Source organism: Bidens hawaiensis, unplaced genomic scaffold (assembly GCF_021521415.1).
Source record: "Bidens hawaiensis isolate Kalapana, Puna unplaced genomic scaffold, B.hawaiensis_p1.1 tig00051482_1, whole genome shotgun sequence".
Lineage (NCBI taxonomy): Eukaryota > Viridiplantae > Streptophyta > Magnoliopsida > Asterales > Asteraceae > Bidens > Bidens hawaiensis.
Genome location: NW_027506193.1, coordinates 67,609 through 82,968, shown reverse-complemented (window position 1 = coordinate 82,968; position 15,360 = coordinate 67,609). Strand labels below are relative to the sequence as shown.

General features: G+C 34.3%; 1 protein-coding gene across 1 annotated transcript; it reads left to right on the top strand.

Annotated features, from left to right (window-relative positions):
* The first annotated feature begins 12,819 nt into the window (after positions 1–12,819).
* LOC143617033 (metacaspase-1-like) lies at positions 12,820–15,042 on the top strand. Its single transcript, XM_077089705.1, has 5 exons — positions 12,820–13,267; positions 13,859–14,189; positions 14,364–14,475; positions 14,572–14,739; positions 14,935–15,042. Exons 1-5 carry the CDS (start codon positions 12,865–12,867, stop codon positions 14,992–14,994), a joined length of 1,074 nt encoding a protein of 357 aa, XP_076945820.1. The 5' UTR covers positions 12,820–12,864; the 3' UTR covers positions 14,995–15,042.
* The last annotated feature ends 318 nt before the right edge of the window (positions 15,043–15,360 follow it).

Genomic DNA, 15,360 nt, shown 5'->3' with positions numbered 1-15,360 from the left:
AATTGCTCACCAACCTTTGTGTTGACAAACTTTATTTTATGAAATGTTGCAGGTTTGCATCTTGGTTGATTTATGATTGTGAAGAAAACGACATCAAAGACCTTAGGATATTAGTAAAAATAAACAATATCAAATTTGCCATATTTTGTGATATCTTGTTTATGGTTATTTTATGGATAATTGTTATGTGACATTTTCGGTGTTGTGAAATGAAATGAGTTTATTAAATATTATCACTTTAATTAGTGTCATGTGCTTATGGACAATCGTTACACCTCGGCATGTTCCGCCGCCTTTGGTCGGGGTGTGACACAGACACACAGTGCCTCCTTATGTGATTTGCGCACCTCAAACCTCATCTTTTGAGACCTACATGCTTCAGAGCGACTTGTGCAGTTGTGCGACTAGTACTAAGAACCCAAACATTTATGAGTTCTCTGACAATCAAGTTGGTATCATGTACAATCCTCTCTTGATATGTGTTTTATGTTAGACAAACATTTAACTATATCACCATCGCCTATGCTTTCCTTGCTGCCTCATTTTCACATAGTTGGCATGAACGACTCGGTCACTTACTACGCCCTATCATAGTTGTCCTTTCTTTAGAAAAAAATATTTCTTGTAATAAACTTAGTTCTTTTACTTGCCATTCGTGTCAATTGTCTAAACATAAACATTTGAATTTTTCCAGTTTCGTTATCAAATACTTTGTCTTTTGTTTTAATTCATTGTGACTTATGGGTTTTGTTGAGATAATCAGGAGATAAATATCATCTAGTTAAGTTATTATTTGATTATTTCACTCGATGCACTTGGGTTTTTCACTAATTAAAATCAAAGCATTTCAATGTGACATTTCATTGTATTGAATAATTTTAATGTCTTTTGGATTACATCGAAACAGAAGGCAAGCGGGCAACAAGCTGCGCCGCTACCCCCTTTTTGAATCGTACCTTCAACACCTTCGTTAACACAAATAGTCTTCGCTTCGTATCTCGTGTCCCCACATGTCGTATGACCTCACGCCTAAACAAGATTATGCTTACCGTCTTACACACGCCTCTCTCTCACCCTTCTTTTGGGTCGAGGCACTTCGTCCAACCGTTTAAGTACTCTATTAGGTTGAAAATCCTTAAACTAAAGAAATCTTTGTTATTAGGAATACTATTTCTATTTTGAGACATTCCTTTTAAAGAAAATAGATTGATATTCGAAGCATTTCTTTTCTAAGAGTATTAGGTTCTTTATTGTAATCCTTACGGGCCAATCATTTAGGAATCCACATACTTTATGCTATCGCTTATCTCTATAACGTCAACGTTATTAAGTTGATCAAAAAGTCTTAAAAGTATTTTTACCTAACAGTCCTTGAGGCTGTAATCTTGTGGATTGAAAATAACATAGTTTGTATGATATTCTTGCTCTATATCAATTTGTAGTTTAATGGTATACATCTTGAAGATTCATCTTGAGAAAATGATGAATATTTTGCGCCAAATTTATTTGTATCGCTCTATTATTGGTGATTGTAAATTTATTCCCGTCTAGCTCATGCTTACTTTTATTTTAAGGGGGTGTTTGGTACAGAGAATGAAAAAGGAGAGAAAATAGAAATGGAAATGGAATTGTAGAGAAAGAGAATTGGTATGGAGAATGAGAATCATTTCTCTTGTTTGGTACACGAGAAAATAAACAGAGAACTCTACCATACCCAACCCCACCTCCACCCAACCTGACACCACTCACCACCGCAGCCCCACCACCATAGCCCCACCACCACCAGCACCACCACCACAGCCCCACCACCACCACCAGCCCCACCACCACAGCCCCACACCACCAGCACCACCACCACAGCCCTTTCTTCAACCACAGCCCACCACCACCGGCCGCCGCCACCAAATCCCCTTCTTCAACCACAGTACACAAGAAATTAAAAAGATTCAAATTTTTGGAACATAAGATATAGAAAAAGGAGGTTCAGATCTGTCATCACTGCCTCTTTGGAGATTTTGTGGTGGTGGTTGTGGTGGCGATGATGATGATGATAATCAGAAGCCACCTGCGACCACCGCCGATTTCCACCACCACTGTCACCCACCTGCGACCACAATCACCCGACCATCTGAAAACCCTAACCTACCACGAACCACCACTTGAAACCCTAATCTCCGTTCACCCGTACCACCTGCAACCTACAACCGGTTACCATCTCTGTGTTCACCACTGCGAACGGCGGAGACGGGGTGGTGGTTGCAGACTTGGAGACGAGGTGGCGGCCGGAGACGGGGTGGTGGCCGGAGACGGGGTGGTGGCCGGAGACGGGGTGGTGACATGCTATGAGGAGGCTGCTGAGAAATGGATTTCTCTTTGTTTTAAAGAGAAATGGAATTCTCTAGTTTTAGAGAAATAGAAAGAGAAATAGAAATGAAAAGTGGAAAACAAACAAAAGAAATATTTCTAATTCCATTTCTCCCCAATCAAATCCCTCTACCAAACACCCCCTAAGGGTTTTCTGTTGGATTTATGGAGGCTTAACAGGACCCATGGTAGAAGCCCATTTTTAATGGCAGCTTAATTAAAATGAATACTAGTAGCAGGACTGACCCATTTTATTTAATTATAGTCCGTTAATATTTTTCTTTGTGATTAAGTTGTGAACCCTCGCATTTTTTCTCTATTTATATTGTAATTCGTGTACTTCTAATTCCTCACAAGTGAGGCAAATAACAATAATATTTTGCCCTGGTAGTAGCTGATATATGTAGGTCAACCAATTGAACCACGTAAATTTCACGTGTTCATCTTCGTTTATTTCTTAATAATCCTTTTAAAAAATTAAGGCCTTTCGAGCTCTATCGGATGGAATAAACAAGAATAACCACTTCCTTTTCTCGTATTTACTTTCCTCCCATGTGGGAAAGTTGTCATTCAAGGGTCAAACTCTTCTTTGATCCACCACCGGTATCAATTAGTAGCGTTGGCAAGTCACTCGTCTCCTCGGTTGACTTCGGACGCAGTGGGAAGGAGGGAGCCCTAGCCTTTGTCTAGCCAATCAATCCAACCGCGCGAAATGTTCGTGTTTGTTTATGTGTTAGATCCCAATATTTTCATGGTTGTGTGCTTATTATTTGGTAGGTTGCTTATATTTATAATAACCCTATTTTATGGGCACGCTTCAAGGATCATAAGAAATTAAAAGTTCTCAGGGTACTCGGAGAATTCACGTGCCTCGGCCGAGCCGAGAACAATGTGCCCCTTAAGCCTTAACAGAATAAATAATATTAACAATTTTTTTAAAACAACGGTTAAAGTTATGGTAATAAACATAACAATTAGCAAACTATGGTATTAGGATGAGTTTATGACATACTTAATAGGCTAATAGCTAACCATGATTTGTGAAGCTCTTCTAGCATTCTTGATAACAATTTGGTGAATTAACTCTTAGTAGTTTGTGCTCTCTAATATTCCTTCTAGATAGCTATCATCACTAATCCACTAAGTCTTTCTTGGGGTATTGTGGATCGTAAATAATATTTCAATAACTATAATTTTGAAAAACTCATTTATGTGGAGCTACCGTGACTGCTGGTGTTCGAAGTCAACGTTGTTGTTATCCCACATATTCATTTCACTTTATTTATTTATTTAACTTATGTGATTAATTTAAAGTAATGGGCCTTTTTCAATTTTTAAATGGCTATAAGTCTTTAATTTAAAAAAATGAGTCTAAAAGTGTTTGAGTATTATAAAAATAGTGGGATTATAATCGTTCGGGTATTCTTTATATATAATATCGGGAATTTTTAAAAATTTTGTGCTCGCAGTGAAAACGTGCCCCGACCGGATGCCCACCTTGCCCACCATTAGAGCCGGGCATGAGAGTCCTCATTGCATCCCTTTTACACAAAATTTTTGAATTCCATGAGGGTTGAGGTAGGGGTTTTTTCCGGTAATTTATTTGGGTTGTTCGAATCGGGTTGTTCAGGTTTGAGCTCAAATCAAAATGACCCCAAAATCGACCCAAATAAGGTCAGGTTGTTCGAGTTTCTGGTTGAACGGGTTGGGTTTCGAGCTTAACAAGCTAAAAAAAATATTCACCTTTAACAAGATCATAAATGAAACCATAATTCAAACCTTCATAAAATCATAATCAAATTAATTTCAACATACAACCATATTTAACCATAACAAAATCCAAAACCTTCATAATTCTAAAACTTAATAAAAACAAAATGTTTAAAACATAAAACTAACAATGAAAAAGATGATAATAATAAACTTCTAAACAATATTCACTTTTGATTGTCTTCACTCATCATGGTTGTAAAAAGACTTTCAAGTTTGCTTCTACGCTTCTAATTCTACAGTAGAAACCACCGATCACTAAATATAAGCAATAAGCATTGTTAAATTAAATTGTGTGCTGAATGAAGATATCATGCCGCAACTAATTATTAATGATATACGACTATATGCATGCAATAGCCAAGAATTGAGAGCTTGAGACCTTTGGTTACCCAACCATTTGAATTATTCGGGTCAACCCGATCTTGGATATTTCAACCCAAATACCGACCCGAATGTTTATTCTCGGGTTCGGATTAGGAGTTTAATCGGGTCGGGTACATTCGAGCTGGGTTATTCAGATCTCGGTTTGCTTCAGGTCAAGTTCGGTTAAAAACACACCCCTAAGTTGAAATAATAAAATCAAATGGTATATTTGAAGATCATCATATAGAAAACTTACCACTTAACTATTAATGTCATTTCCAGGGAAGTAGAAAAATTCTTGGAGGCATACATTAGAGGATTATACTATAAGTTGCCATTAACGTGATGGGCGTTTTGGGTGCCATGTAGACATGCTAATGTCTGAAACATCGCCACGCTCCAAATAAAGGCGGCGTTATGAAGGGTTTGTTAACGAGGTAACGAGCTCTTGACGGAAGGTGTGGCCACCTACTAACAATCAACCAAAACCTTTTCTTTTTTTTTAAATTTACACCACTATTATAACTAGCTAGTTAATCCACAACGCCCTAGTTAACGGTAAGCTATTTAAAGTCTCTCTGCCTATGTGAACTCAGGGCCGGCCATAAGGTATGACGGGGTGGTCGACGGTCATAGGCCCGACACCCTGTTAGGCCCAGAATTTTTTTTTTTTAAATTATATGTACTTTTATTAAAACAATATGTATATTTAGTGTTTAAACTCAACTAGTATTTCGACCCCGTGCTTCGCGGCGGGTGAAACCATTCGATCAACTAATTAGCCTACCTGTGCGTTATGTTGGTACTCGGGCGTGAAACCATTCGATTAACTAATTAGCCTATTTGCGTGTTGAGTTGGTACTCGGGATCAACTACGGTCTTTTTTTTGTCGTTCGATTAGTTGTTAAAAAGTCAGTTGTTGTGATAAATAGCAAAGTAGGGCATCCATACCAAATTAGGGGATGCATAATCAACAGAACATCACAAAAAATATAGGAAACAGAGTAGAAAATAAGCATAATCAAAGTAAATTAGATTACCTTACAAGAAGGAAGAAGGTACCGGAACAAAAAAGATATATGGAAAGAATAAGAATGTGAAAACATGTGGCATCACACAAAAGCATAAGAGATATGCAGTTGAAAGTCGGTGGACATATGAGAACATATATAGTGAAATCACATGTGGGTTGATTGAGGAATGCTTAAAGAACTTGTACCAAAAGCATGAGAAATGATACAAATTAACTACAGTGGAGTTTGTCTCACAAAGAGCATTTGCTTTTTAAAGTTATATATAATTACATAATCACTAGTTTGGTTTAGTGACAAAGGGATATTACTCCCAACCAAATAGTTATGGGTTCTAGTTTCATTTGAGATATGTTTAATCCTATTTTTATACAAAAGTCTTTTACACAACCTAAATTATAACCAGGTAAGCCCATATCAGAATTAAATTGTTTTAACCCAACAAAGTACTCCTTTAACTTAAGGCCCAAAAAAGTTTTCGCATTTGGCCTAAATTTTTTTTTGCTTTTTTGAAGCCGGCCCTGTGTGAACTTTAACTAGCCATTGCTAGTCAAACCATAACACATAGCCTTATAGCATATTTAATGATGCCTAAATGCAGGGCCGGCCATGGCCTATGGCAGGGTGGTCGACGGCCATAGGCCCGACTACCCGTTAGGCCCGAAATTTTTTTTTAAACATTTATATGTATTTTTATGAAAAACTATATGCATACTTAATGTTTAAACTCAATTACATAACAACTAACTTGGTCTAGTGGTAAAAGGGTATGACATCCAATCAAAAGGTTGTGGGTTCTAGTCTTATTTGAAACATGTTTAGGCCTATGTTTACACATTAGTTTTTTACACAACCCAAATCATAATCAAGGAAACCAATTTAAAAATTAAATTGTTTAAACCCGACAAAATAATCTTTTTACATAAGGCCCAAAATATTTTTCGACTTCGACCCAAAAATTTTTTTCAATTCCCCGTGCCGGCCCGGCCTAAATGACACTGTTCGAAAATGAAGAGAGGAGAGAGAGAGATGGAAGAAAGAGAATAATCCATTCGGGAATGTGGACAATTTTGTAAGAGAGAAGAGAGAAGAGGGTGGTGGTGACGTGGAGGACAGTGGTTTCGATTAAAGCTATGTGTCTTTCAAAATGATTGGCCAATAGATTTAATCAACATAAGGATATATAAATCTTGGGAAATTAGATGCCCACAATTTGAGGTTCTTCCATTAACTTTTGGAAGACCAACTGATTCCTTTCCATTTCTAATTCAAGAGATTCTAGAGCTTATAATAATTTAGAACCAATACATAAAGATAAGAAATGCTTCGAATATCAATCAATTGCATCTTTTTCTTCAAAAAGGCGAAAATAGATATAGTATTCCCAATAACAAAGATTTTGTTTTGGTCATATTCCTGCATACAACACTTTTGCTAGTGCTGTCATCTCCATTGCGTATCATTCGCCCTTGTCACTAGAAATAAACTTCACATATCATTTGAATACGACATTTCACATACACCTTTTCTGTGACTATGCATTCGGTATAACTCAAGTGGCATGTTGACTATATATGACTAGTATGTTTTCGATATAACCTTTTTAAACTTTAAACTTTGGAGCAATTTTTGAAAACTGGATCGATCATTGAACCAGCCAATATGCTAATTTAAAAAAGGGATTTTTATATATTTCCCTTTACTAAAACATCTAATTACATATATCTCCAACTATAAAAATTAATTACATATTTCCTCTTTTCAAATTAAATTACTAATTTATCCTTGTTAAATCTACAAATTTACAATACTAATACTATTTATCTATCTATTCTAATAAAATAAAATTAATGGAAACACTTGTCATGTTTTGGTTAATTCTCATAATTTTTTTCCCTCCAAAACTAATACCCTAATATATGTAATAAATTAATAATTATCCACTTTCCTTTTACACTATATTTATATAATATCTATATATTTTTATAAATGTAAATATTAACATGTTATTTTACTATATATTTCAAAATACTTGGTGAATTTCAAAAATCAACAATAAATCATATTTCTCAAATAAAAATTGTTTCGGGTTTTTTGTGGAAGTTAATTTGATTTTATGGGTCAAAATTTGGTAAATAGATTGTTTGATACAAGTTAACTACATTTAGGTCAAAATTTGTTACGGGTCAAAAATGAAAATTTTGAATATTTTTAAAAGTATGAGAATGCAAAATAGATTTATCGTCAAATTTGTTATGGGTTCAAATTGTTGACTTAAAATGTCAAAAGTATGAAAGTTAGAATTTTAAACATGATTCGAGTTTCAAGTTTATTTTTAATGGCATTTTTTGAAATAATCAAAAGGTTCGGGATTTGACAAACTGACTATTTTTCCCTCAACTATCAAAATTTAAGAAAAGATTGCGAACACTTTTGACATGCCACCCCCATGCTTATCAACGCTTCTAACTTTTATCAAATTTGAAATATTTATGTCAATATTAATTTTTTCCTTCAATGGTGATCAGAACGTTGTTTGGGAAGCATGTCATGCAAAACTATACTCAAATGAAACAAAATATTCACAAAATTGAATGAGTTAATATGTTATTTTTTATGTTGTCATTATGATAAAGTCGAGAAGCCCTTTGAAACTTATCAAAATCTTTTTTATGGTGTAGCTCAGAAAAACATAGTTATTGAAAAACATCAATTGCTACAATTTAATATCCTACTTTCTTTTGATGGGTGGTAAATTGATAAATATATCAATAAAGATAACGCCTCTTTTATATTTAGGCTAAGTGGTTAGAACTATTATCGTAAGAGAAGTCTTATTTTTGAAATTGGTTCATAACCAAAATTCTTTCAATTATACATATATGACACCGAGAATGAATTTTTCAATAGAAATAAACATTCTCAGATACGATTTTGCATGGGCATTTTTTTTATTAAGTGCATTTAAAAAAATCATTTTGTGATATAAATAAAATCAATTTATGTACACATTGTATAGATACAAGCATAGATGTAATACATTTTTTTTTCATATATGCTATGTAATTATTTGTTTTACTTATAATTTTATAATCTGAATTATTCCGTGTGTAACACTGGCTCTAAAACTAATTATATATATAGATAAAGATCAATGGTTGATGCCAAACTCCTTTTAGAAACCCACAGTTTGTGTATTTATGAATTTAGTTTCGTTGTTTTATCAAATATGTTAGTTTAGTTGGATGGCTGAAGATTGTTCTGCTAAGCCCTTTGGTTTACCTTTCCCAGGTTCGAACCTCTTTGTGGTTCATATGCATCATTTCTTTTTATCTATTGTTACATCATGTTTTTTAAAGGTCTTTGAATTTAGGCTTTTTTAAAGGGTTTTTTTTAAGTATAATAATTTTAGGAAATTAAGTTTTAGATTTAGTTTCAGTATCGTAACGAACCTAACTTATGCCAACTAAATACGCAACACCTTGTCGCCGCAACACCCGTGTTTTTTTATTTTGTTTTGGTACCTTAACGAACCTAGCCAATAACAAAATTATTATTTATGTTTACTTCTGGTATGATAACAAACCTAACCGGTACCGACCGAATGTGTGTCGACTCGCCGCTGCAACACCCACGTTTTGTTTTCTCTTTTTTAAATATGTTAATTTTTCAAATTGTCTTTTATGTTTGTTCCAGTACCGTGGCAAACCTATCGATACCGAATTTCCGCCACAACCCTCGTATTTTGCCAACAAAATAAAAGCGGTTTTACACATATTATTTTTTTGTATCATAAGCAATACAATTTGATTATAAGTTGTACGTGTGCTGACACTATTTTGGACGTTCACATATAATTTTTTTTTACTTAATGTAGGTGTTGTGACGAACTTTACCGATTGAATTTGTGTCAACCCGTCGCCGCGTTTGCGGCGGGCTTTAAACCTAGTTAGTAATAAATCTACAAACAGTTACGGCATTACTCATTAGTGGCACTAGACCTCATGTAGCTTATTGTTGACACCGGCGGCTGATCTCCGGCACCGGCGTGCGGCGGCGACAGCGAGTCTAGTAAGAGTTCAGATTCTACGAATCTAAGGCAATTCTGATTTCACGAAGCGATTGGATGTAAGCAATATCAGCTGCTACGAAATCGTGGCGTGAGGCTACCACCTGGTTGCCATTGACCCGCCGCCGACGACCCAAACCCAAACTATGTAGCTTCAAGACTAACTCCGCCACCGTAACCAATCTGCCAAAACGATTTCTCATCAATTTGGATCCGTATCTTTCGTTATAAAACCCAGATATGAACCACTATCGAACTTGCTACCAGGGAGTTTGAAGATGGATATGGAGGGTGGCAATTAAAACCTTTACAGCGAACCGCAAACGTGTACAACCGTTGATTGTGCGCCGGTGACGGTGTTAGGCAGTGATATGTTACGACCTGTGGGGGAGTTTAGGGATGACGAGGTCACGAGGACCTTGGATGGGTTATAAACAATATAATATTTAGTTTTTAGTAGTAAGAGTTTTTTAATATTAGAATTTAAGGTATTTTGATAACGGTAAATTAGTCAATTAATAAGCTTATTTTAATGAAATGAGTATATATGTAATATATATGTTTTAGGATGAGGAAATATGTAATTGATTTTTAGGTTTGGGGAAATATGTAATAAATGATATTATGAAAGGGAGATATGTAAATGCCCATTTAAAAAAAATGGACCATGCCCTAATTAATTTTGAAATTTAATTAATATAAGAAATAAATATCTATGTAACTTAGTTACACATAGAAAGAACAAAAATTATATGTGATTCAAAAATTAATAGATTAATAAAGATATAAAATTTACAATTAACCAAATAGTTCAATTAATCAAATAGTATAATAATATACTAATACTAGGTTTTATTGGGGAGGGGGATAGTTTTACATTATTCGGTTATAATATTTATATATTTTTTTTGAATTTTAATTTTATTTATTGTAAGAAAGTTAATAATATACTTAGGGTTTGATGATAAAATAGTTTCACAAATAAATGAGATGCTATAACTATGAAAATATCTGTATCCCCATTTTATATATTTTCATATCAAATATTTGGTGAGATTAAATTTTGATTTAATGAGATGTTATAACCCCTTTAAAGGCTATCTGGGTTTGGTAAGACCCATACATGTGAATTCGGGTCAAATGCATAGGAAACTTTCATTTACAAATAAAATAATCTGGTGACTTTAGAGAATTTAGAGAGCAACCAGAGAGTTTTTAAATGTTTCGTTTATATATATATATATATATATATATATTTAAGATTTAAGATTTATATTCTTTTATATAATAATTTAACTATATACTTTAGGGGTCAAGTTATTCTACAAAGGGGGACAAAGATGAAAATGTTAAGGACTTATAGCCATACAAAAAACCCTAAAAAATCATAACTTAAAATTTAATGAAAAACAAAAAAATAAAAATAAAAAAATGTTTCCATCGTCTTCATTGTTAAAAAAAACATAATGTTGAGGAAAAAAAAATCATTGTGTCTTTTTGTTTATCATCGTGCTTTATCTTTATTTTTGTAATTGATTGTGTATTTTTTTCCTTGATATTGTGTCTATTTTTTCTTGATATTGTGTTATATTTTCAACATTGTGTTATATTTTATTCGACGCTGTGTTATATTTTGCGATTTATTGTGTCTTTTTTAGTTATAATTGTGTTTTTTGTTCATTTTCTTTATTGTGTCGTTGATCTCGGCATTGTGTCTTTTTGTGGTTTTTTTTGGAACGAGATTTACGGAGGAGACATTTGAGTTTTTAATTTTTTTTTTATTTTTTATTTATATTTTGAGTTATGATTTAATTATTAATTGTTTTGAACTTTTTGTTGAGGGGTTTTTTATATATGGACATAAATCCTTCTCACACTTCTTATTTTTATCTTCCTTTATATTTTGACATTTCCCTATACTTAAGATATTCAAGCAGGTTCGACCCAATAACGTAACTGGGTTACAGTTCAACTAGAGGTGCACAAAAAACCCGAAATCGGAACCGGACTTGAAAAAGGAACCGGTTTTTTTATACTCGGGTTTCTTAATACCCGACCCTACCCGTAGGTACGAATAGGGTATGCATTTCAATATCAGAACCCGTACCCAAACCAGACCCGATTTGTACCCGGTAATACCAGAAAACCAATTTGTGCATCTCTAAGTTCAACCATACTGCCGCCTGCTAATACGCAGGTGGCCCACAACTCACAAGACCTCAACCATACTAACGCTGCCCGCCGTTGCAGGTCTTGACGTGGTCTCGCCCTTAAACCAAAAATAAAAAACAAACATTGAAAATAAAAACAACAGGAGTTAGATTTGGATAAAAGTTTGTGAAGAAGTCGAAGACAAGCCGCCTGCTAATACGCAGGCGGCCCACAACTCACAAGACCTCAACCATACTAATGCTGCCCGCCTTTGCAGGTCTTGACGTGATCTCGCTCTAAAACCAAAAAGAAAAAACATTGAAAATAAAAACAACGGGAATTTTGGATCAAAGTTTGTGAAGAAGCCAGAAGACAAATTAAATTTTGATAAGGATCAACCAAATAAATAAAATGAAAGAAGTCTAAGGCAAATCAAGTTGAGATAAAGTTAAAGTTTGAAGTCTAAATTAAATAGATTCGGATTACCTGGATCCATTTTATTATTTGATATTATCAAGTTAGCTAGAGTTATATTAGATTCAGTATTTGTTTAGTTTAAGTAGAGGGTCTATGTAAACATCGAGTTTGTATTGTTAATGATAGCAGTCGCTTACATAGTTGCTAAGTGCTAACCATATCACTTTATTCCTGATCATCCATTGAGAAGCGTGGGCCTTCCGTATACATGCTCATTACCCAAGATCTATTGGTTCAATGGTACGTTATCGTTGTGGGTTTAAATCCTTGCAAGGGCAAGATAAATGTGAAGTTTTTGTTACAAAATAAGTATGCTTGTTCATTTCCATTTTTTTTTGGTTTATAACCGGTTATTTTAATTAAAATAAATGGTCAAGTGGTAAGTTTTGGTTTTCTTTTTTTGTTCAACATGGCTACAAACGAATAAATCTATATATCTCTGCCAGAAGGTGTTTCAGATGTGAATCTGGTTCTTCCATTTACTTTTTGAATACCAAATGATCGAATCCATTCCATACAAAGAATGATGATGATGATACAAATGGCTGGACTATTAGAACCAAAAACTCTAAACCAACAATCAAGCAATTAACCTCAGAATTACAACTACTCTAAACTACCTATAACAACAAATACATGGCAACAACAACCAGACCGTGCAAAACATGCGGAAGAACCTTTATTCAGATGCCGGGATCACAATACGAATCGTGTCCCATGTGCCAAACCATCAACCTTTTCAATCAAACGATCAAACCCCGTGTGCTCTTTCGAGTCGGCCAGTTTATCAACGCTGCAGCAAACAAATATCAGCAAGATCTTCAACAACCACCACCGAATGGATCAGCGCCACAGTCGAACAGATCATTCCAGCAACAATTGTCTCAGAAATATGGCAGGAAAAGGGCAGTGTTATGTGGTATCACCTACAATAACCACAAAAAGAAACTTGAAGCTAGTGTTCATAATGTCAAGAGCATGCATCACTTACTAGTTAACAAATTGGGTTTTCCGAACGCTTCCATCCTTATCCTTACCGGTAATATTAAAGATTTGGGCAGAAAAAAATAGTCTGACATAATGAATTTGGTTATGAAACTTTGGGCCTTTTATTATTTATTACATGCGTGTAAACTTTTTTGGGCTACTCAATTTATTGGTATCTATAAATTACTTAACATTAAAAATAGAATTAAAACAAAATTATAGCCCAAAATTTAATAACAACGTTACAACGGTCGGTTCTGGTTTTTATATTTTTATAGGTATAGTTCGGTAATAAAAGTCAGTTAGGTGTTTTCAGTTTTCAGGGCATGCATAGCTGAATGCGAACTGGAAATTCGGGTTTTGTAAAACTAAAACCAAACCGTCGGTTTTGGTAGGGTTTTGTTATTTCGGTTCAGTTACGTGGGTTATTTATGGTTTCATGCACATTCCTATCAAATCACACTACTTATCCAAAAAAAAAAAGAAAAAAAGAAAAAATATATTAATGTAGACCTACCTTGTTTAAACAAATTCTATGAACAAAATAATATTAGACATGGAAAAATGTACTAATTAACAAGTGATCATGGTTTTAACAAGAGAAACATTTCAGTATATATGACCAAAGGAACTTTTAATGCAGAAGAGGAGTCGGATCGCTCAAGGATTCCAACAAAGCACAACATACAAGCGGCATTACAGTGGCTAGTCCGTGGTTGCAAACCTGGGGACTCATTGTTTTTCTACTATGCAGGCCATGCATCCCAAATTCCTGATGAAGATGGAGATGAGGTTGATGGGTATGATGAAGCATTGTGCCCTGTTGACTATAGAGTGGCTGGAGCAATACTAGATGATGAAATCAATGCCACCATTGTAGCACCACTGCCTTATGGTGTTACGCTTCACAGTGTCGTCGACACTTGCTTCAGTGGAACCCTTCTCGATCTACCTTTTCTATGCAAGATCAACCAGTAAGTACTAAAAACCAAATATCTTTATTTAAAGAGATTACAATGAAAAGAATAAATAACTATCTTAATTGTTAAACTAGAGATAGAATAATGTGTAATAAACAAACTCTACGATAAAACAAATAATAATAACCATAATAGATAATAAACTCCGTCCTTTGAACTTCCAAGCAGGGACGGACTCTATAAGTGGGAAGAACACCAACTTACAAATAAAGGAACGCGTGGAGGAAAAGCAGTGTGTATTAGTGCCTGTGCAGACGACCAGAACTCAGCAGATACATCAGTAAGCACACTCATACATGTGTTACACAATTTTTATTTGATCTGAGCTATATATACATAATGTTACAACAAAAATTATATGTTAATGGTTCTGAAGGCTTTCACAGGCAAGGCTATAGGCGCGCTGACCTTTAGCTTCATACAAACTATTGAAAATGAAAGCAAGCTGACATATGGAATGTTACTTAACTCAATGCGAAAAAAAGTTAACCATGCTCAACAAGTGGTAGGCCGATTTATGCCTCGTGCGACTTCTATGCCGCAGGTACTTCTCTTCTCATTTAAATTCTTAACTCGAGTTATCTGTGTATTATTAGGATAATGATCTTTTGATCTTTTTAAGAGCTGTCTGGTGTTTTACTCAACCATTTATATATATTTCTAATTTCTTTAGAAAAATAAATGCTAATTGTTGCTAGCTTTTGCTATGTGCTTACATTTTGAAGTTTGGTCTTTGTAGGAGCCTCAACTATCTTCTTCCATAAGATTTGAGATTTACTTAGAGCCTGTTATATTCTAGAGAAAACAAAAAAAGTAAACACCTATTTATAGTTACACAAAAAGAGTGGAAACAGATTTTAAGCCCTTCAATGAAATAATTTTTACACTGTCACTTTGTAGTTTGTAGTTGTCACTGTGCTTTTTGTTGGAATGTAGCAGTAGTGAGAACTTGTGGCATTTACATCTAAATTGTAATATCTTATAGCAATAAAATACGAAAACGAGTTATAATAAAACTCACTAATTATTATTTTTGTACTGTTTTATGTAATTGTATAATGTTTTAAGAGAACAAAATGGTCTAGTGATGACTTAAATGAACAAAAATTTGGAAATAGTGTAAAAATTGACAAAAAAAGGAAGTCGAGATATTAACAGTATGCGA